The sequence below is a fragment of the Strigops habroptila genome, chromosome 3 (genome assembly GCF_004027225.2).
Source record: "Strigops habroptila isolate Jane chromosome 3, bStrHab1.2.pri, whole genome shotgun sequence".
NCBI lineage: Eukaryota > Metazoa > Chordata > Aves > Psittaciformes > Psittacidae > Strigops > Strigops habroptila.
Genome location: NC_044279.2, coordinates 30,190,044 through 30,214,201, shown reverse-complemented (window position 1 = coordinate 30,214,201; position 24,158 = coordinate 30,190,044). Strand labels below are relative to the sequence as shown.

Below are 24,158 nucleotides of genomic sequence, written 5' to 3'. Positions count from 1 at the left end.
ACCCTTGCTTGAGGTTGTCATGGTTTAACCATAGGTGGCAACTAAGTACCATGCAGCAGCTTACTCATGCCCCACTCCCCACCCTGGTGGGATGAGAAGAATCAGAAAAAAGGTAAAAACCTGGGGGTTGAGATAAGAACAGTTTAATAATTAAATATAGTAATGATGATGATGACAACAATAATAATAACATCATCAACAACAACAACAGCAATAATATTAATAATTATAGAGGAGGAGGGAGAAAGAGAGAGGAATACCCCCCCTGAAAAGAAAATCAATAAGTGATGCACAATACAATTGCTCACCACCCACTGACTGATACCCAGCTCATTCCTGAGCAGTGATCAGAAGCTCCCAACCAGCTTCTCCCAGTTTATATACTGGGCATGACGAGCTGTGGTATGGAATACCCTTTGGCCTGTTTGAGTCAGGTGTCCTGTCTCTGCTTCCTCCCAGCTTCTTGTGCCCCTCCTCACTGGAAGAGCATGAGAGACTGAAAAGTCCTTGACTGAGGTAAGTGCTACTGTGAAGCAACTAAAACATTGGTGTGTTATCAGCATTGTTCCCAGACTAAAGCCACAACGCAACACTGCACCAGCTACTAAGAAGAAGAAAATTAACTCTATCCCAGCTGAAACTAGGACGAGGTATTAATATCAGTCCCACAATGGGATTGAAGGGGAAAGAAGGAGAGAAAAGAGATCATGCTGATTTTATAAACCATTGTAGTCTACTTCAGCATCCTGTTTATGAATTTGCCTTTCTCCTGTCTGTTGATACATTTAGTGCTAAAGAGATGGTAGTCTGTTTGTGAGATTCCTGAGCTGGTTTTGTAACATAGTCGTGATCACAGTGATTAATCAGTGTAGGTGCAGTATTGTGTACTATACATGTACATGCAGCATGGACGTACTTTTAACCTTACCAGTTTCCTCCTCAGGAAGACTTCAAATTGCCAGTCTCCCAACTGTAAACAAAAGGATATGAGTGCTGTAGCTTCAAAGAAGATTGCATACAAATATGTGTTATCTTTCATATTAGATTAATTCATTTTATTAAATCTCTCTTTTGTGATTAAAGGGGCAGACTGAGGGAGAAGAAATGAAATTAAATCAAAATCGCTGTTTTTATCTGCCACTAAGAACACGCAAAAGTCATAGAGAAGGTCAAAACCCATGGAAATTCTTGTGGTCATGATACAACTTACTCCACAAAAATAAAAATTATTAAATACTGAAAAATGACCTCCCAGCCTTTAGCACTATAGTAGAATAGAGACACTTGAAAATTGTTTTGTTGTAAAGACCTTTTCTTCAGTTGGATTTCCCATTGAATTTTCACTTATTTTTCTATTAAATCCTCAGTAGACTCACAATCCCATTAAAAATAATTTATTTCACATGTGTTATTTTTCATTTTGCTGAGAAAAAACCTCTAAGCCTTGACCCCGTCTTGAAATAAAAACATTATTTTTAGGGCAGGTCAAATATTTATTTATTTACCTTTTTTTTTTTTGTTTGTTTGTTTGTTTGTTTGTTTGTTTTTTTTAATCAGGTAACTCCAGAAAAGAGAAGGGGAAAAAAAAAAAAAGTGGCAGTGATGGAAAATTGCATTTCTTTGTCCCTGCTGCATTTAGGATGTGGTCGTGCCCCAGGAGCCTAGAGAATTGCAGTTATGATGCGCCTGAGCTCAGGGCCCAACTTTCCATCTACGTATAAACATTCCTCTCACTTCGTCCGAAGCGTGCGCTTCTGGTTTGCATAAAAAATATTTGCAAGAACTCTCCCGAGTAGGATCATTTAAGTACGATTTTGGCCACAGCTATTTACAAGTTCGGTCTTCGACTGAAGTGAGTAATTGAATTACGTTGAGCCTCTGAAGTTTGCCTTTTATTTATATATTTCCCCCAATTGTGTGGCTCGGTCTGCCTTTGGCTGTGTTCCCTGCAGCCTACCCAAGGGCTCTGCAGTTACATAAGGCTCTGTCTGCTGGGAGCCTATATAAAGCCTTTTTGCATGCCAGCAAGAGGCAGAATTTTATCAAGATCCAGGTCCCACTGCTGTAGTTCGCACAAGCAGGAGGATATTTGCTTGAAGATATACTGAAACCTGAACCCAGGCTGGTCTGTTTGCTAGCCAGTGCTTTACAGCTGTCAGCCTGAGTTGCAAGTAGCAGCTACTTTAAGTGGCTGCTGTGCACTATGAAGAATTTTTCATTTCCTATGCAGGATAACATACATCAGACCGAGAGTCCTTCTCCTCACAAATTCCTGAGTTTGACAAACCAGTCAGATCCTGTTGGAAGACCAGAAAGAGATGAGCAATTAGCTCAAGTAGAGATTGCTGTACTGGGGGTCATATTTTTGACAGCGTCTGTGGGCAATTTTATTCTCATACTGGTGCTGTGGCGAAGAAGAAGGAAGATCTCTAGGATGTATGTGTTCATGCTTCACCTCAGTATCGCTGACTTGGTGGTAGCCTTTTTTCAAGTGCTGCCTCAACTCATATGGGATATTACAGAAGTTTTCATAGGGCCAGATTTCTTGTGCAGAAGTATCAAGTATCTACAATTACTCGGCATGTTTGCCTCTACTTATATGATAGTGGTCATGACAGTGGACAGATATCAAGCAGTTTGCTACCCTATGGTCACTTTCCAAAAGAAGAGAGCTCTCTGGAACATCCCCATTTGCACCAGCTGGTCTATATCACTGATTCTTAGCCTACCACAGGTATTTATCTTTTCTAAGACTGAAATATCTCCAGGTGTCTTTGAATGTTGGGGTGAGTTTATTCAGCCATGGGGCCCAAGGGCATATGTGACTTGGATTTTTGTAGTTATATTCTTCGTTCCCTCAGCCATCCTCATCACGTGCCAGGTTAAGATTTGCAGAAAAATCAAAAGAAATATGTATGTCAAAAACCAGAATGAATACGAAGTAACAAATCAGAAGCAAGTCCTGCCATCCCGAGCAAGCAGTGTGAACTGTATTTCAAAGGCTATGATCAAGACTGTAAAAATGACAGTGGTAACAGTTGTTGCATATGTTCTCTGTTGGTCACCTTTCTTCATTGCACAGCTGTGGTCTGTGTGGTTCCCCAGTGTCGTGACAGAAGGTAAGATACTCTCCATCCTCATTCATAACTTCATAGCAGGCTAGCAAATTGCTATGTTGCTTTAAATTTGCACTTTGCTTTTGTGTAAAAGTTACATGTGATCATTTGAGTATGATTAAAAGAAATTTCTGCATTGATTATCTATTGTATTTAATTAGGTTCAGAGAACTTAATGTTATGTGGTCAAAACATACAAGTGTGTATTTTGTGTGTTTTGAGTGATTAATGATTCAAACATTAATGAACAGCACAGTGAAAAGTATTATCTGCTCTAGCAAGGATTCAGACTTTTGGAGGTTTTAGGTATCATAGCTGCAGGTTTTTTTGTTTCTTGAGGTGAAAAGGATGAACTATTCTAAGTAATAAAAGAAATATTTCTTATTTATTAGATAGACCAGTAATGCTATAAGACATCTGGGTTTTTTTGAATATTGAAATCATATTGATGAAATCTCTGTAGTACACTGTGAAACAATTAAAAGTTGTGAAACAGCTGTTTATAAAGCAAAAAAGCAAGCCTGAAAGGGGTATTGAATACCATGTTGTAAAAAACATTAATCTTGTCAAACTTATACCGTTGCCTCTTTGTGAAAGGCAGACTCTGTATGTGACTATTTAAGTTCACATATTCTAAACTCAAAGATATAAACCAAAGAAAAAAAAAAAAAAGGATAATAGCTCTGCCTGATGAAAAAAGCCCATCTTCTGAGCTTTGTTTTAAGAATTCTTCCTGTCAGTGTGAATTTGACTCTTATTCTACATACATTTATATCAATATCTATATCTGTATCTGTATAGCAGATTAGTAACTGCTTTTAAATCTAATGCAGCTCCATCAAAAAAGAGCTATTTGGAATTATTTAAATCTGAAATGCATAGAATAATGTGTGCTTCATACCTTCAACAGTTAAAAATTTCATTGAATAAATGGGAATTTCCTCCTCTTAGATTAACTTTAGTATGTGAACAGGTACACCAGAAAGCAGCAGACTATGAAAATGTTACTTATTTATATGAGTGCTTTATTGACTGTGTTATTCCTTTAACTGTTTCATTCTAGGTTCAGCATTCACCATTATCATGCTCCTTGGCAATTTAAATAGCTGTACCAACCCCTGGATTTACATGTATTTTTGTGGCCACATTCCATATTGCACAAATAAGCAGCTGGAGAACATCTCGGCTCAAGAGGAATCAGTGATCACGGGGAGCATTCATCTCGTAGACAGAGACCCTGAGGAAAACAGTACTGCTGCATAAATGTTGACTGCTTTTTGTGTTTCTGTTTACATTACATTTGCTATGTTCGCAAGACGTATCAGTGTTTTACCACCATCCCATGTTTTGTGGATAAGGAAACTGGCAGATTATTTTTTGTTGTATAAATATGTTTCTCTGCAGTTTTGTAGCATATACAGGAAGTTTCTGTGTTGCTCAAGCCTGACTCAATACTTCCATCACTACTATGTTACCAGAGTGAATTCTTGTAAAGACCGATAGAGATATGTAAAAGTATCTTAGATATTTTTTGTCCTGAAGTACTTTCCCTTCTCTGATTCTGGGTTTCTAAGTAGTAAAATTTTACAACTAACTGGTCCAACAAATTAAAACATAATTGGAAAAGAATCTGACGTATTTAGACTTGAACATGTTTTCCAATTGAACCATGAATTCTTCATCATTCTCCTGTGACTGGGGAACAGTCTGGTAAATCTTGAGAAGGCAGCAGAAAGCCAGGAAAATCCTTTGCCAGCTATTATCAATACCTGCTTTAAATTAACTCCTTATGTACACTTATAAAATGCCAAGCAGCATAATGGAATTAAAAAAAAAGAGGGAATTTGATATTGTTATGACAATGAATACCTACTTCAGTTTCAAATGCCATTGTGGATCACGGGTATCATCAGCAGAGTAGCAGTCCAGGTTTGTGGCTTTACACTATGGCATTTGATCTTCCATATATTTCCTGATGTGCAAGCAGTTAAGTGACTCCCACTTCCCTCAGTACACACATGTATACATAGTTAAACAACAATGGGCTTTAGGAATGTACACTTTCATTTGGTATTCAGACCTTTTTGTCTTGGCATGCATTTTATTGACAGAGTGTGCTTAGAACCCCTTCAGACTCAAATTCAATTACTTTCCCTTCATGATAAAAATAAATCTGCATATTTTTATTTCAGAATGCCGTTTGCTTGCTAGTTTGTGGGTGTTTTATGCAGGTAGCTATTTATTCTCCTTTCAGTGCTTGCAATCTAATCAGAGGAGTATGGAAGGAATATCAGGAAGGCTCTTTCAGGTGAGACTAGACCTGCATTCACAGAGATTCTTGGTGATACTTGCATATCATCTGCCTACCTTATACTATGTTTCATCAGTGCTATTCACATTTCATTTTTGTGAATGCTAGCAATCTCAAATTTCAATGGAAAAGCTATAATAGTGTGTGTGTGGGGTGTTAATAGTCTTTAAACTATACTCAAAGAAATAATGATTTAAGCTAAATACTGATTGGATTGTGAGAAGTGCTGCTGTACAATGAATACTTACATTTCAGGTTAATGTGTGCTGATTATGCTATCACTTCTATTCCCTGTATAATTAGACCAGATAAAGGTGTGAACCAAATATTGCTATTCTTTATTACGAGTAAAGCTAGTGTCCCAGTCTGACTGGCAAGAAGAACAGGTCTCTGAAAATTAGGAAGAGTAAGAAGGTGAATGAAGATGGTACCAGAGCATGACAGGAATGGGAAGAGTCTGTATGAAGTCTCTTATTATAATTGTAATTGATACTTTTTTCTTACTTTTTTTTTGTTTGTTTGTTTTGTTTGATTTTTTCACCTCTCTTTAATTAATAGTTGGTATTTCTACCCCATATGTGCCCTGTTAGAGTAATTCTGTAACTGAAATGACAGTATCCTCATCTGGGGTATGAACATCCAAAATACAATCCATACTATTGATAGGATATTTGCTACGTTCAGCCACTGACTTTCTAAGACTTTCAGTCAAATTAGCACTCAGGTTCTCCCGTATGACTTAATTCAATGATTAATGGTAGAGGTTTTTTTCTACTTTCTTTGATTGCAGTTAGTTGCATAGTAAAATATGTAGTGTGGAAAAGAACTGTAAATAGAAATGCTTCAAGGAATTACCTGTGTCATTATACTACTGGATTTGCAGCAAAACACATTGAAAGCCTCAAAAGCTATACATTTGGAAGGAAAACAGGCATTTAAATTGTGTGTAAATAGTCATCCAGATCCAGAACTGATGGAAGTCAGAGTACTGCTCAGAGACTGCAGTGGAACTGTGTCATTTTACACCCCTGATCTGGCCTCTGATATTTAAAATATATATCTTCTACTACTTAGATTTCTGCATTACTCATATATTTGTTACTGGCTCTACAAATAATTTGGTAGAGCTTAATTTCTCAAATAACAGTAGCTCAATGTGCTCTATAAAAGCCTGAGAGCAATATTAACTGTCTGTATTTCAGATATTTTGATTATGTAATGAATGAAATGCCAGAACTTCTGAAGCTCCATAATGAATGCTCACTATCTGTAATGTTGAAAGCAACGATATTTTTGTTTCTTGAGTGCTTTCTTTCTAATTTTCTTTGCCCTGAGATCTGGCCTGCTGTTAAGAAAAATAAAGGTTAGTCTACCACAGTGCCAAACTACAGGCTATGGACAATTTTAGTTTCAGTCCATCAGGAGGTATTTGAACATAGGTATTCCTGCTTTTTTTCCTTGCAAAGTGCATTGGGCTGCATTTTTCACTTGTAAGTCATTATAAGTCATTATCCTGCATGGCCTGCCCTGCCTGCCCCTTGGGCAGCACTGACCCGTGACAAACACACTCAGTGGGGAGTCTGGTTCTGGTCCACAATTTTCTGTCTAAATTCATTTTTAAATGATGGAAAATTCATTTTGATAACTCTTTTCTTTTTCTTTTTTTCCTTTTTTTGTTTTTTTAACAAAGTGTTCTTTAACAGGGCTTTTCGTGCTTCTTAAGAAAAAGACATTTAAAATATAATTAAATTTTTCTCTTTGTAAATTTAACCATTGGTTTTCTTGGGAGCTGTAGTTTGAACATCTCATCCCATTGTTTTCCTATATATTTTGATTCTACAGATGGACTATATCTTTTCCAATTCACTGTCACTTAGATTTCCAATAGGCATTTACAGTATTTCATTAAGAGACACGACTGTGAGGCATCACTAGTCTGGCCAGAGTGTTTAACCCATAGGGGAGAATCAGAAACTCGAACGTACAGGTCCCTGGAGGCACTGTGGAAACACATGCAAGTGGAAAAATCCAATTATGAGATTAAAGCCTTCTTCAATGATGACTAGATTCTGTTTCTCACACAAGTCATTTCTGAGCAGAATAATACATAGCATACAAGTTCACGCTCTGGAGGTGAATGAGTATGTTGTTGGTACTGGCACTGCAGTAGTTTCTATTTATCTCTGTGGTTTGGTTGTTGCTTTTTTTTTTTACCTTCCAGGGTTTTGTTACCATATGGGAAAGGCACAGTTCAGTAAAAGGAATTAGCTTCTTTCTTAAAAATGATTGGTTTATGTTTTGCAGTACAGATAAGAGGAATCAAATACAAAGTAATCTACCAATTCTGTATAGATTTATTACAGAAAAAAACAAACCCTATAGAATGAAACTAAAATCCCAACACGTGTTTTGCATTCTTTACAGTTTATTTTGATAATCCTGTTATTCTACAGAACTGTTGCTGTATTTACATAGCCAGTCCTAGTTCAGATACTTGTTGCTGGTGAATGCTGAAGCCAGAGGTGTCAGGCGATAATCTCTTTAATCTTTCAGTGAAATGATGCTGACAAATTTTAAAGACGGTGCCAAACTAATGTCCTGCCAATTTTACTCTGATCACGTAGTTCTGACAATGTTAACTAGTTATCAGGTCAAATAAACTGCTCCTGTCTCCACATTGTTGGGAGAAGACTGGCAGTGTGATGTGGAGACCCAAGCTGGAACTGGCAGAGTTTATTATGTGAGGCAGAGATGGCATGCAGACATGGCTGTATTGTCTAGTTCTGAAACACATGGCCAGGATAAAAGTGTCCTCAAGAGCTTGTGAATGTTAGCTATTCTTGGCTAAAGAGTATCATGAACAGGCAAAGGGAAAGTAAGATGATCCAGCTATTCAGTTATTTCAGTCAAATCCAGTTTGGGTTGGATTTCTCAGAGAAAAAGGGAAGAAAAGAAAAAAAAAATAAAGAGAGAAAGGGCATGCCATTTTCTGTCTTCATAAGGTAGGGGTTTGGCCCTGAATACCCTGGGTATCTACAGGAAACAGTCATGGCTGTAAAACAGATGATTCATACATGCAGCGAAGCAGGAGTGCAAAGGAAAGCAGTTCAAATAGGAATTGTATTACTTATAGTAAGGCAGTCAGAAATAATTACTTTACTGCTTTATTAGATGATCCATATAGATTTGAATAAAGGAAATCACACTGTTTGTTAGAAAATCAGAAATAAACCTGATGCAATTTATGCTACCACATCAAAACTCCAACTGCCATCCCAATACCCATCTCTTCAGTCCTATGTGGGCATAACACCAGAGTCTGAACCAAAAGGATAGAAGCTGTGTCTTTCTCTTGGGCTTGTATGATGCTCCTGCTATTGGCAGTTGAGGATTTTCTGAGAGCAATCTTATTAAGAAGGCAATTTCTGGACATCTTTACAAGCCCTCTTTAAAACTTCCATTATTTTGTGCTTCACTTTTTCAGGAATGAAAGAGAGAATAGGATTTGAGTGAAACTAAGCAGGCCATACCCACTCCCTCTTGCTACTTTTCTTGACAACACAGCAGACCAAAGCACATACTTTCCACCAGTACCTATTCTAACATCCAGTTCCATAATGAGTTTTGGAGGCAATGAAACTCTAACCAAAGGCTTCTTGAATTTCTATCCAAATGTTGCCCTAGAGATGCAGTGCAAACATGTTCAAGTGCTACCGCATTTATAAAATGCTCTTTTATATCATGACCGACACTCTGAAAGACGTTTAGAAATGTGGATTTATGTTTTTTGCATCCGTTTCATTATATTTACAAAAAAACTGTTAAAATTGTAAATTTATTTAAGCAACAAATCTCCTGGATTCTGAGTTAACAACATAGGAATCAGTAGAACCTGGTGGAGGAAACATTTCAATGCTATTTGGGAAAGAAGTTTGAAAAAATGCCAAACAAAAACATTTGACCTTGAAGATTTCTGGAAATTATGTCTGGGGAGTTGGATATAACCAGAGACAGACATCACCTTACATCCCAGTAACCACTTCTCAAGACATTTGACACAGTAAGGAATATTAAAATTAGACATAAGAAAGACTTGATATTCTCATCATCATTGTTGTTGTCATTGTCATCATCATCATCATCATTATTTAAATGAAATCGGTATATAACTTACAGCAAGTTTTGAAACAAAACATAAACTTGGCACAGTGCTACATATGTAGAACAGATCTGAAGCTGAAATAATATAAAATACATGATTTTAGTCACAAATGCAACTTTTACCTCTGATGTTGATATTTTGTTTAGCTAAAAAGATATAGATATGCTTTTTGGTTCCAAGGTTATTGTTCTGTGCATTGAAATCCATGCAGCTACCCAAAGATGAATTTTGACACAAAACATTAAAAATGTCTTTCATTCTTGTACATTTAGCTGTGTATATATTAAACCAAAATTGTTGCTTTAAGATGCTGGTCCTGTATTCCTTAGCTTATTCCTGAATTCAGTTATTATCTATATCACCACCTTTGAAGAGATACTAGGAATAAATTATCTGCTAGCTATCACAGTATATTGGAAAAGTTTTCCCATGCCTCTAAATGTGTTAATAGATGTCTGATCTCAAGTGATTTAATGCTGAGTGGCTCCAGCTTTTGACTTACTGATGGGAAAAATTGTACTTCATCACAGAGAATGCAAGCCTTCTGGCAGGCAGCCATGATGTGAACACACTACTTACTTATTGATACTTTTAATACAAATTCCAGTCTGCTGGCAATATGATTCATATTCCTGATCCTCTGTTGACAAGACTGATGCAGTCTTATATTCTGAGATGGTACATGTTCAGCTGTAACTATCTGTTGACAAAAAATATGTGAGCAAAACCTCAGGAAAGAAATCCTTATTTTCTTCTCAGCACCTGGGTATCTTGAAGATTAATGCATTTGCTGTGAAAGAAGAGATTAAAAAATCCACTGTAGCATTTTGTTTTGATTTGTTTTCATTCACACAGAGGAGTGCTACTAGATTGCATGATACTTACATAGAACCATAGAATAGTAAGGGTTGGAAAGGACCTTAGAATCACCTAGTTCCAATCCCCCTGCCATGGACAGAGACAATTCGTGCTAGACCATGTCGCCCAAGGCTCTGTCCAACCTGGCCCTGAACACTGCCAGGGGTGGAGCATTTACCACTTCTTTGTAGACTGTATTAAAGGAACGATATGATGTAAAGTCAAACACCTAGAGCTCCAGAAATGCCTGAATGTCTGTATGTGCATGCTTAATACACTAGTTAATGGCATGGAGGTGCTATAGGGCTACTCTGCTGCTCCTGCAGCTCCTGGATGGAGCATGCTCAGCATATACAGAGTCTTTGGGAAATCTCCCTGCCAAAAGCTCCCTGATGAGGCTGTGTAAGATCAAATAGGAGTAAGATGTCATGTAAAAGCTCCCTTAGAGTGTACTAAGAGTGCACATACACTACAAGTGCATACTCAATAGCTAAAGCATATCGTGTTTATTAGGTTGTGAGCAGTGATGACAACAGATGATCAGAACTGGACCACATGTATCATTAACGAGGCCATCTGCCCATGGAAATATGCACACCAACAGGCAAAGCAATCAAGAAGTATCTCAGGTGATGTTCATGTTGGAGGCACTAGCACAGGCAAATCCTTAGCTACTTCCTGTGCTTGTGATACAGTGCACTAAATATCCAACTGGCCATGAACATGGTAAAGCAAGTGACTAGTGTGTGGAAGTTGACATTATTGCAGATGATCAGGCATTGCAGATGGTCAGGCACGTCCTACCAGGGTGCAACTGGCTATTTCAGGAGCTCAGAGGGCAGAGGTGCATTCGCCCACCTCCACCTCTTCCTCATTCCATGGGGCTAAAAGGAAGGGATGACGTGGTTGCATCTATGCAACGTATGAAATATAGACATATAAGCATCTTTATCTTCTGACTCTTTTTCCCCACAATGTCACCTTAGTCTGGTACTTTTGGTAGAAAATGATTCTTCAAGAGAAGATAGAGGTTCTATGATAGAGGCTTTGTTCTGCTGAAAATGAGGCAGTTCAGCTCATCTTACTCGCAATTTAAGCAAGGACAGTCTCTAAGCTGCAGTGTTGAATTTTGTTTTTGATTATGTGGGACACTATAAAAAAATACATTATCAGTTACTGAAATGGAGGAACAGGCTGACTGAATACCTGACTTCTGTATTAATATACTAGATTCAAGTTTTCCTTTAATAAAGATTCTTGTCTATAAATCAAAGCAGGTTAGAGGAATATCATAAATGTAACATTAGGCTAATCCTATTTTAAGATGTCAAGGCTGCAAGATAGAATTCATTCATTGATACAAGGCAAAGAGTTAACTTGAGACTTCGATCAAAATAAATACAGTATTTTATATGCATTATCTGCAAAATATTAGGAGGCACAAAAGGACTATCCTTTGAATACTATTGACCACCATTGTATAAATCAATTTCAAAGGTAAGTGCATCATTTTGTAATAAAAATACGCATGTCAAAATTAGATGTGTTTATATGTTAAAATTTAGTATTTGATACAAATTGCATAAGTTGTAATACTCAGTCTTTTTTCTATACTGCTCTCCAAAGCTGAAATATTTCCTCTGCCTTCATGCATTTGTGTCCTGGAGGGAAATATGGAGTTGATTCAGACAAAAATATGAGAATTGAATATTCAAATTGTTCATCAACCTCTTGCATCTATAAGAGAAATTTCGACGCTGAACATTATGAAAATATACGGAGTATGCTATGTATATAGAAAATAACACAATATAGTACTGTAGAAATATCGTTTACCTTCAAAGTTAATATTTTAGCACTGTATAATTTCACATTATTATCAAATGCTGATTTACCTTGTAATAATGAGAATGGGAAAATAGGAATATAAATAATTCTTAACATTTTATTCTGATTTTTTTTTTAAGTTCTGCTTCTTTAAATTCTAATCTGCACAGAATGCCCCAGAAGTCTGAAAATTAATAAGTTAGTTTTATTAATTTAAGTTATTTCAAAATGTCACTCGCCTCTGGTCTATAATGCAGTGGAAATGATTTAGATGAATGTCCATTTGTGGCACAAACTTTACATCTCACTGTTGTTGTGGGTTGACCCTGGCTGAACTCCAGGTGCCCACCAAAACCACACTGGAGAACATGGGGCTATTTCTGCATGGGTAGGCTTTAAAACAATATTGTCAAACACCTTAATGTATCACATACAGAACTATGTTTGTAAACCATTTCCATGCTGTGCAACATTAGCCCAGTGGTCGTATGTGCTGCCAGTTGTTCGGTTGCTGTGTAATTGAGGGGCACATTTACAGCCTGCCTCAATACCAAGCAAATATGTTTAAGGAAGCATAGGCTGTAGAAAACAGGCAGTTACTAAGCAAGCTTTCTGCAGCACATATGCTATGGAATAGCAAATTGTAACAGAGGGTCAGTGAACAATACAGGTTTGAGTGTCAGTGAACAATGCCAATTTGTATTTCACAGTTACAGAAGCATTTGTACTATTTTTTCCTACCCCCCTGAAAACATCTACAGATGATGTAATAAGTATTAAAGTTTTTAGTTTGTTCCTTGGCAGTTGAACAGTTCGAATTTTAAGCTGCTTATATAATTTTTTTTTAAATGCCTGTGGTTTGAAATTGATTGCTGCTTGAGCAGTCTGGCACCTCTTTCTTTCCAAGCCTTGGGATTTTTCCTGAAGTTTAGTAGTGTTCTGTTTAATGTTTCAATGACTAAATCGTGATCAAAAAGCCAATGAGCATTCTAGTGGGTGACAACAACCTGCCACCTTTTGGGGCTCCTAATCTTTTGTCTGGCTAAAGGCATCAGGATTCAAAGTAGTGCAAGGGTCTGAAGAACACTTGTTATCTTCCCTCAGGGGCTGCCCTGGTCCCTGGCACTCTCTGTATAGTAGCTGGAGGAAGGGGTGATAAGCATCTTATTCTTATGCAAGGGGTATGTGGCCATCTGGGTGGATTTCTGGTCTTTACTTATTTGTCAGATGGGGAAAGAATACTATATAAACCAGTTATTCCCTTCATTATCTCCTTATCATCTCTGCTATGAAAAAGACCTTTAAAATAGTCCTTTAAAGATTATTATACTGAGTGCTATCTAAACAGATAAAAGCTATTCCTTCCATAAAATATTCACCACTTTATTTAAGACTACATGCAACATTATCAGGCAGCCAAAGATAGAAATTGTGAATCCTTTACAGTAATCTGAAAGTGTGAATATTTTCCTAACATAGTTTGTTTTATTTTCACTCTATACATCAGCTGTTGAACATAGAGGCTTCCAGCCTGTGCTGTTCTTCACTGGTCTCAGCACAGATACCAGAACATGACTCCCGAAGGACAACACTGCTAGTAAATGAGAACGCATCTCCTTCTTCCTTCAGCAGCCACCCATGATAAAAATACTACTATGAAGGTTTTCTGTATCTTCAAGTCACAAAGCAGTGTGATATACAATGTGTATTTCAGATACCCACAGTTGTGTGGTTAAAGTAAGAGGTCAAGATATGTGCAGTCTTAGCAAAAAGCAGCCTTTAAAATACAAGCCTTAAAAGAACAGCTTGTTTATTGAAGAATAGAGATTAATTACAGGTATAATCTTAAATACAAATCAGTTATGCTACATTCTTATTCATACTATATTCTCATTCTTAGAGCTACTTGTGTTTGTCTTCCTGAATATGTAAATTGTGCGACTGAAATGGGTGAGAAAAGAAAGAAATGATATGTAGGGAAAAGAGTGAGAGCCTTAAAAGTTTGCTTTAAATAAAGATGGGACATCCAGTGATCATGGAGAACAAACAGGAATGGTACCAAGGATACCGGTGAGTGCACTTCCTCAGAAGTTCAACCAGGCTTAGTAGCTTCAGATACAAGCTTTCTTGTAAATCTCATTATTTCTGTATATGCCTATTTGGAAAATTATGTTGGTGGCTTATTCTGATAAATTTTTCACATGGCAACAACATTAACTCTTTTATAACGTGTTCTTAAATGAGAGCTACAGCAAGTTTTAAGAATGTGAAGCTTGTAAGGTTGTCTCAGTTCTAATTTTAATATCCCAGCAAGCCAGCCTACATCGAAGAAACTGGATGTTAAATAAAAGTGCCAATATATCATCCCTATTTTCATTAAGCATGCCATACTTACTGAATATCAATTAGCTGAACAGAGGGTTCTCAAACTAATAAGGATCTAATTACCTGTTGAGGGCTTGTCTCTGATCTTTGAAGAAAGTGAACTGTGAAAAGTAGTTTTATCCCTGAATCTGATTGTGATGTAGGAGATTGGTCTTGGCAGCAATGTGATAGATTGGTAGTGGTATTTGCCACAGATCAAAGGAGTGCTGCAAGCAGGGAAAAGAAAGGGTGCTGGAAATCAAAAGGCAGAGCTCAGGCACTAGGCACTGTGGAGGCAGAGACACTGGGGCCAGTCTGCAGAGTCAGGACAACAGGTACAAACCCAGCCCACAGCAGGACTGAATATTTTGCGTGGTCAGGCTTGAGTAAGTGTTTGTGAGGCCAGAGCAGCTGCCTTCCATCTTCCATACTGAGTTATTCCTCAGATCTTTTTGAAGAACATGGCCATAAGAAAATGAGAATTTGTACTGACTTATAGTAGGATTAACTTTAAATGAATAAGGTCTAGATATTGTACCATAGAATCATACAATTATTAAGGTTAGAAAGGACCTCTGGAGGAGATGGGGTCCAAGCCCCTGCTCAAAACATGTCTGATTGATTGATTAGTTCAGGTTGCTCAGTGACTTGTCCAGAAGAGTATGCTGCACAAATTATAAACATCAATTCTATTTTTGCCTCAAGCCTCTGTGTTTGCAACTAGGCAAGACTTACTCATGGACACTTTAAGGAAGCTCATTTATTCAATTTTTCATAGTCAATTTTTGAAGACCATAATACTTGTGTATTATATTTCCCAAGAACACTTGAGTTATGCCAATATATAAATAGTCAAGAAGTTGTACTGGATTTCATCATGACTTAATCTTTACTTTTGTATCTGAATTAGAGTTACATGAAGTAGTTTTTGGAATACTGCAAAGTTCTGACTATGTAGCGGAAAAACTTTTATGGATCCTTCAGACCTATTGAGCCTTTTTTTGCGGTTTTGTTTTGTTCTCAGATCGCAATTGGTGCTATTTCTATTCACTACTGCTGGCTGCTGCTAGCACACTGCTGGAATGGAGGTTTAGTGAATAAAATGAAAACAATCACTCAACTCTCTGGAGTTACTTTTTGTATCTGACTGTCTGAACCTGGCACACAAAAGTATATGCTGCTTTGCTCTTGGTAAGTGTTTTGGAAGCCAACATCTAATTTAGGCCACTGCACTACTCTTGAACCTGGGAGTGCTTGATTTGGTTTCACTCTTTGGTTCAGGTACGAGGCCAGCCACATCTGAATGTGGCAATGGGATGAGGACACCATACTCTTCTCACCCTTCCTGCCTCCACGCTAGCATCCTTGCATCCACAAATAAGTGACCATGCTGCCCTCCAGCACTTTCTCAGCCTGGATGGCTGGAGAATCAGGCTGGTGAGGGTGAACAGTCCTAAAGCAGAGGTGGCACAGGAGCTGCAACTGGGAGGTTTCATATGTAGCTGGGGGGAGGACAGAAGGTAGGCAGCAGAATGTCTGGAGATCATCCCCAGAGAAATCATCCTTCTGTTAACTATTCAGACAGCCTACACAAGTTAGGTGACTAATAGAGTTATCTAAATCTATCCTGTATTACTTCTTTGCTACACACATGCAGAGGGATATAATTCTTTGACAAGGGGCATCAAAAATGTACAAAATGACAGAAAGATGGGTAAGGGATTAGCAGGCCTGACATCTTGAGGGTTCACATAAGCCCTGAGTGGGAAAAGTTAATATCGTAATGATAAAAGTGAGCTTTGATAGCCGGACCTTCTTGTTTGGATAAGACTAAATGTTAAGTGAGAAAAATCGTGACGGGGAGATAGATAGACAGAACATTTCTTTTCGTTAATGGGGACAGACAGCATTAGAAGTAGTTTCATTTATCACTACATGACAGGGGAGATAGATAGGCAGAACGTTTCTTTTCGTTAATGGGGACAGACAGCATTAGAAGTAGTTTCATTTATCACTAATTGTCTGACAAGTAGGCTAGACTTTTACAAATGGAGGAGTGATAGTAAGATGGCTAACATCCTTGTGATAACCAAATGTCAGATTATTTCTTGTCCTTGTCCTTGCTTCTTTGAGATAGATTTGTGAACAAAGTGTGATAAATATTTTAAACCTTTATTTCATTTGAACATTAAATGTTAATGGATTTGGTGATATATATAGACTCCTAGAATCATTTAGATTGGAAAAGACTTTTAAGACATAGTCTAACCATTAACCCAGCACTGCCAAATCCACCAATAAGCCATGTCCCTAAGTGCCACATCTACATGTCTTTTAAATACCTCCAGGGATGATGATCAAACCCCCCCAAATTCTGCTGGTGACACCAGGCACTGTGTTTAGCCAGGTGAAGAGAGAATAGGAAATCCAATCCTCTGTGTTATGTGTCCTGTCTCCCTTTCAGGCTGTCTCAGGGAAGGTAGGTATCTTCCCACAGATTTTACTGGTGCCTTCACAGTTTTCCTGAGGCTGATTGTGAAGCTGCCATATGCTCATCAAGTATGATCTGGCAGCTCAGGCACTGTGTCAGCAGCACTTGTAGGGGTGCCTGCACAGCCCACCCTTGGCAGGACAGCCTGAATAACAACTGCTTTGGGTGGGACTGTGAATGTACACAGGGTGTATGAATAAGATACCCCAAAATGTATGAGAGCGTTTCTGCCCAGCTGACAGTGTTAAAGAGGAGGGTACATGTTGGACAGACTAAAGAGAAACCAGGGAATTATGAAGATACTTTTGAGACAAGGAAGTCAGTTTGAGAAACAATATAAGCATGAAAATATGTAACAGTGAGGAGAGGCCTTGGAGTAGGAAAGGAGCAGTAGTGTAAATCTAGTTTGACACTGCCTCGCCAGTATCAAAAGCTGCCTCGCCAGTATCATGAGCTATACGTCTACCTCATGGCATGTCCTGTCCTTCGGATATGATGAGCAGCCTGCATCCATCAGCTAGAATGACAGTATGGGGTGTACCAAGCAAGGACCCACTCCTGGGGCATGCTTAGATGACCCTACAGGATGACGTCTCACTGGCTTTGAATTATGGGGCCATAGGAAACAGCATGGGAAGTAGAGCACCTACATCTGCAACAGGAAGGATGTGCAAGTGGGGGAAAGTTCACTCTCAGGAGAGTCTGGTGCGTATAAACCACATGGATGAGGGCAGGTGGGATGTGTGCATACCCAAGTGTATTTGAGTGCTGGTGTGTATCAGAGAGAGTAGAAATTTTTAGTGTTAGTCATAGAGAAGTGTTTAGAAATCTGTGGGTATATGTTAACATTTTTAAGTGTCTGATACTGTGGTATTGATTTTGAGTGGTATTGATCCTGAGCTCACTGGCAATTATGTATAACTTTTATCTTAATTTATTTAAAATATGTGAATTGAACATCTTTTCCCCATGACAAGCATCTGTCAAGACATAGCATGGTCACTGTATAATAGCTGAGCAGAGTTCAGAGGTGATGTGACTTCAGAAGGGTCCTTCAGAAAGTTGAGGGTGTTAGCTTTGAGCTAATGCTGTATTAATCTTGCTTCCTTGGTAAGGCTGGGAAGGGAAGACCATGTGACAGCTACCTGCAGGGCTGCAGCATCCAGCTTGAGGGCCTCCTCCTCAGCCAGCCAATGTTTCTTTAGGAGAACGAGACTGCTCTCCTTGTTTTCCTTTGTTTCTTCCACCCACAGTTTCTTCAATTTATTAGCTTAAAGTCAGCCTAGTTACAATCAGCTTCTTTTGTCTGTCTTTGGTTTTGATTGCCTTTTGCCATGCTCTTGTCTTCCTTCTAATTCTCACTCTGAGTCTTAGCTCCTAAGCCCAAAACATCTCCAGGAAGTTGTTCTGTCTTACAGATCTCTTTTCTTAGTCTATCTCCTTCCTCTCTTCTCTCCATTAATCTACAGTGCACATCAGGAAGATGCTTACTTCACGTCAATGCCAATCTTATGTGAAATCTTCTCTGTGATTTGTGTGGACACAGATGTGGGTCATATCCCAAGCAGAAATGTCTTTTACGGATTGTAGGCTTGACTGAGAGGTAAGGGTGACACTGGGTGATTGGGCAGCCAAAATAGGCTAATCTAATGATTTCAAGTCTGTTACATGTATGTCTACTTTAAGCCTCTTGTATATGCATAGATGTGTGAGGGACAGTCTGGCTGGCTGGGGGCAGCTTTGTCATCCAGTATTTCTGGAATGGCCAGAGAAGAGGCTGGCGTGACCAAGCCTGTGGCTAATGGCTGTGTAGTCTGGAGTCTGCCTATCCTTGCTATTTGGACAATTCAATACCCTGCAAAGACAGAATTTCCTAGGCACAATTGGCACTGAAGGCATTGTGGACAATTTGCCTGTGGTGTTCTACAAATCTATAACAGCTGACCTGGCATTTAGAAAATTCAGTCAGTAGAACAAGCTGAGCAGTTTACAGGGCCCATGTCTGTATAAGTACATAAGTACATAAGGATAAACTGTTCAGCCTGTGTATTACCCAAGACGTTTACACACGGTCCTGTAAATGGATTGTGTGATATTCTACAGAGCAGTACAAATAAATCCAACTCAGGGAAAGATATGCTGAGCTGGCTGCTTGTTGAAAGCCAGAGAGTGCACAAACATATACAGACATAGGCATATATGCATATGCTACTTTAAATGCTTATAAAAAAGAAGATACAATAAATTCCAAGGATGCTTTTGGGAATTCACTCAGGGTAGGATTCACAGAGCTTTTTCATGTCTTTGAATACTCAACTTCTATTAAAATGGATGGGAACTGAGCATCCACACTCTTTAGGAAGTTAAAAAAGTAATCATGAATTACTTGGTGCCTCAGTTTCCCTTGTGTGAATAGGGAATAATTATTTTCCTTTCCTTCACCTCTCATCTTTCATAGTTATTTTGAAGCCAGGGTTATGTCTTTAGGTAGGTACAACAGTGAGGTCCTGATCTCAGAGGGAGCTTAAGCAGGACAGTAAGGTAAATAATGAGCGATAAAACTAAATCTTTGAAGTAAAAAGCATTTTAAACATAAGATTCTGTGCGTAAATGTTCTCATTCTGAAGGAGAGTTATTGGACATGTCTGGGTTTCCCTAGAGCATGGTTGTCAATTCAACCTAATGGGTTGCTGCTGTTGAGAAGAGCAGTTGCTTTCCATAGCTTCACATGATCTTACATCCTCAGCCTCTCCCTTGTGCTGACACTAACTCTGATGGGAGCTGGGCTGGGAAAATAAATTGAGAAAACTGGTCCATTACATTTCACTCATTCCTGGCTGCCTGTGTCCTTCCCTACCTTGTGTTGGATGCAGCATTCTTGTTCACAAACTGAGCTCATTAAAACAAAACAAAACAAAGCACCTCAGGAGTAATGGCCACATTTTGGAGGTGTGTTAGCTTCCTATCAGATTAGCTCAATGACCTGATTAATCTCACCATTCTAGGAAAGCAAGATTAGTTTTAATAGTACTCTAGGAAAGTAGTAGTAGTGGTGGAAGCTGGAGAAAAGGCAGTCTGAACATGACTTCAATCAACAAGCTAAAACTTGAGGGAAAAAAAACCCAAACCCAACAGAATTTCCATGTCCTCTTGACAACTCAGTAATATAAAAACATCATAATGATACAGGTAATACCTCAGTACAGGAAAAATTGTGAGTAGCCTACTGATCACTCAGCTAACATTCAAACTAAAAACTAGAGCCTGAAAACCTAGTCTGTTAAATAATACAACCAGGCTGCTGTATTATCTGCTCAACACTCATTTTGCATCTAATGGCTGTCTAGAGCTGCCCATTAAGAAGATTGCACTAAGTTTCCTTGAATGTATGGTTTGAGCCTTGTTGAGTAAGCACTTCAGTGTCATGTAGAATGACTTCCATGCGGATTTCTTCTAGAATTGTCCTGGGATTAAGGATAGGTTTACCAGGCTATAGTTCCCATTTGCCATTTTTTTTGAAGATAGGTGTAGCATTTGCCTTTTCTCTAGTCATCTTTCTGGTCATTATCTGGCTCAGTTGGGAATTTATGTACGTCTTATTTAGCCAAGATGGCCTTCTGCTCTTCCTGCCCATTTTCTTGCAAACTGGGATGAGCTGCACTTACACATCATGGAAGTTTTCCTCGGAGACCAGCCAGCTCCCCTGGGCACTTTTTCCTGTGATAACAGCCTCCTAGGAGGACTGATTTGACAATTCCCTGAACAAACCTAACTCTACTTTCCTGAAGTCCAGGGTCTTTAGCCATAGCTTTTAGAATAACTCAAGTTGGAAGGGACTCTTAAGGTCATCTGCTCCAGTCCCATGCCCAGAGTAGGCCCAACCCACCTCAGGTTGCTCAGGACCAAGGACAGAGTTTTCACGCAGTTCCTGTGCCCTCACTTCTGGTGTTTGACTACCTTCAAGGTTAAACAAAATTTGTCTGTCTGCTCAGAATTTGCTTGTTTTAACCTCTCATCCTTTCACTGAGGACCTTCAAGAAGAGTCTGGCTTCATCTTCCCTATATGCTTGTACTAGGGACTCTGCTACTTAGTTTTCTCACTCCCCTCAGGGTCCACATTGCAGTCACTGCAGCCAAAGATGCCCTCAACTGTCACATCTCCAACCAGTTCTTCCTTGGTTTTGGGTAGAAGATCCAGCAGAGTCCTCCCACGGACAGCACGCATGAAAAAATCATCCTCAAAGCATCCCATGAATCTCTCTTTTGCATGTGTGAAGAATGGCTGAAAAGTTAATTTCTTGTGTTTAACTGCAAACTGACTAAAACTTGACTAAGTTTCTAGCTTGGCCAAAGCAATGAACACCCCAAAAGTACACTATTTATTAGCCTGTGGCACTGACATGAACAACATAGATATGATATCTAATTTGTCAGAGTTTAACAGCAATGCGCAGCTTCCAGCTATAACCTGAAAATAACTTCCAGTTATAACCTGAAAATGTCTGATAGGTATTGACATGGAGAATACTAAAGCCTATTTGTGTAAAGGATTGAGCATCCTTATTAGAAAAATCTCACTAGAAGCCATTGACAGTACAAATAAGATACCACATAAGTGGATCTTTTTACATCATGACAGTTGGTTTCAAAAAGAGCAAAAGGCCTACTTCTATAATCACAGTTCTGCTGTCAATCATGTGAACCAATAACAATAATTGTATCACCGACATGATTATTATTAAAATGTCACGATGAAAACCACTTATTGATGGTTTAAAGAGTGTTCACAAACATTGCAGTTTGTTTTGGATGATTTGCTGTTTAGCAGGTTAATTCTGACATAAGAAAGATGAAATGTGAGGCTTCGGCTCTTCATGTAACACAAGAATATGCATCATTGCAGACTTATTTCACTTTCTCACCAGTCCTTAGTGAGACCGTGTATGAGACACCTCTCTCATTAGAAGTTCTGCAGAAAAGCAGTGGAGTCAAATACAGCTCTTTGGCAATCTTTCAATACTTATGTCTATTTTTAATCATTTCCCAAGTAGAGTACAGTGGGAAACACAGGACAAAAGTGGATATATATAACCAAGAGATTTACAGCTATTAGGAAAGTCCAAATAGTACACAATGTGGTCATTTGTTCCTCAGCAACACAGGCTACTATGGGCACTTCTGATCTGCATTCAGCTCTTTACACTAGCTTGCCACAGCTGAGCTCAGGCTTTCAGTTCTTATATGATTACTTTTGAAAGTATAAGTCCAGATAATCTGAAATATCATCAAAAGCTTGAGGGTAAAAATGTCTTTTCCTCTTTATATGCTATGGCATAAAAAGGAATGTGTTGTATGTTTCATAGGTATAAATTTCCATATAAGGGTAAATGCTCAGAAAAATCAAGTGATGTAAGATTCAAACCCGGCTCTGAGAACCGGTGTCTATTTCTAGTCTTGTTCTCTTTATGCCTCAGCTCCACATCTGTAAAGTAGGGTGCATAATGCACACTATCTCAACAGGATGCTGTGAAAATGCATTTATATGTGTGCAATGCTCAGATATTGGAACGACAAACAGAATAGAGGAAGTCCATACAGAATTTCCATGTTCAATGTAAAGTTTGATTGGCATGCAAGACCTAAAACATTAAGCTGATCATCAAACAATAAGATAAAATTTTTGAACTCTGTGTACTGAATGGCACAAAGATCTTCTTAGAAAAAAAATAAGAGCTATCAGTCATTAAATTTAATTCCTGTTATAGGCACAGGGAAGATACAGGCTTCCACATTGCCTACCAGTATATGTGACATGGCATGCATTATGATTAGCCAGATTAGCATATGATTGATGTTAGTCCATTTAACCTTTTAATTTTGAAGCCCTAACATTCTTGTAGCCTAGTGTTCATGTCTCTCTATATATGTGTGTAGTGGAATAAAATTTAGGTCTCTGAACATAAGTGACTATATGCAGATGAGATGTTCTTTTGCATTTTTGTTGCTTGCATGAAGATTATCCTCATCATTACCAGATTCCTTGGCCAAATATGGCTTAGACCTCAAAGTACAATATTCACAGCCTGATGATCTCCAGCTTTAGTAATGTTTGTATTTTAATGTTTTAATATGGTAAATTCCAAACCACTGAGAATGGAGTGGCCATTCTCACATGGCACAGGAGGATTTATCACTAAAGTGTTCACCAATACTGATAGGACACACATACCTGAATTTATGTGCTCTTATTTGAAAATGTCCTCTATAGGTGGGGGAAATTAAATTAATGAAACTGTAACTTAAAATCTGTAACAAAGGGGTCAAATGCCTCTCTCTTTGCATGTATTTCATCCTGAAAAGATGTATAAATCATAGAATCATAGAATGGTTTGGGTTGAAAAGGACCTTAAGATCATCTGGCTCCAACCCCCCTGCAATGGGCAGGGACGCCTCACGCTAGACCATGTCGTCCAAGGCTCTGTCCAACCTGGCCTTGAACACTGCCAGGGATGGAGCATTTATCACTTCTTTGGACAGCCCATTCCACTGCCTCACCACCCTCACAGTAATGAACTTCTTCCTTATATCTAACCTGAACTTCCCCTGTTAAAGTTTACACCTGCTACCCCTTGTCCTATCGCTACAGCCCCTCTCCAGCATCCTTGTAGGCCCTCTTCAGATATTGGAAGGCTACTATGAGGTCACCACACAGCCTCTCTTGTCCAGGCTGAGCATCCACAACTTTCTTAGCCTGCCATCATACAGGAGGTGCTCCAGCCTTCTTATCATCCTCATGGCCCTCCTCTGGACTTGCTCCAACAGCTCCATGTCCCTCTTATGTTGAGGAACTGCACACAGTACTCCAAGTGGGGTTTCACGTGAGCAGAGTAGAGGGGCAGGATCACCTCCTTTGACCTGCTGGTCACACTTCTTTTGATGCAGCCCAGGATACAGTTGGCTTTCTGGCCTGCAAGCACACACTGCCGGCTCATGTTTAGTTTCTCATCAACCAACACCCCCAAGGCCTTC

At 38.8% G+C, this 24,158-nt stretch overlaps 1 protein-coding gene across 1 annotated transcript; it reads left to right on the top strand.

The window, feature by feature from the left end:
- Nucleotides 1-439: 439 nt before the first annotated feature.
- Nucleotides 440-5,893, top strand: LOC115605559 (arg8-vasotocin receptor-like). The gene is made up of 2 exons (XM_030480193.1): nucleotides 440-3,119; nucleotides 4,180-5,893. Exons 1-2 carry the CDS (start codon nucleotides 2,204-2,206, stop codon nucleotides 4,377-4,379), a joined length of 1,116 nt encoding a protein of 371 aa, XP_030336053.1. The 5' UTR covers nucleotides 440-2,203; the 3' UTR covers nucleotides 4,380-5,893.
- Nucleotides 5,894-24,158: the final 18,265 nt, after the last annotated feature.

Coding starts and splice junctions, on each gene's coding strand:
- LOC115605559 (XM_030480193.1), top strand. CDS start 2,204: ATGAAGAATTTTTCATTTCCTATGCAGGATAACATACATCAGACCGAG. Junction 3,120..4,179: donor CCCCAGTGTCGTGACAGAAG/GTAAGATACTCT, acceptor GTTTCATTCTAG/GTTCAGCATTCACCATTATC.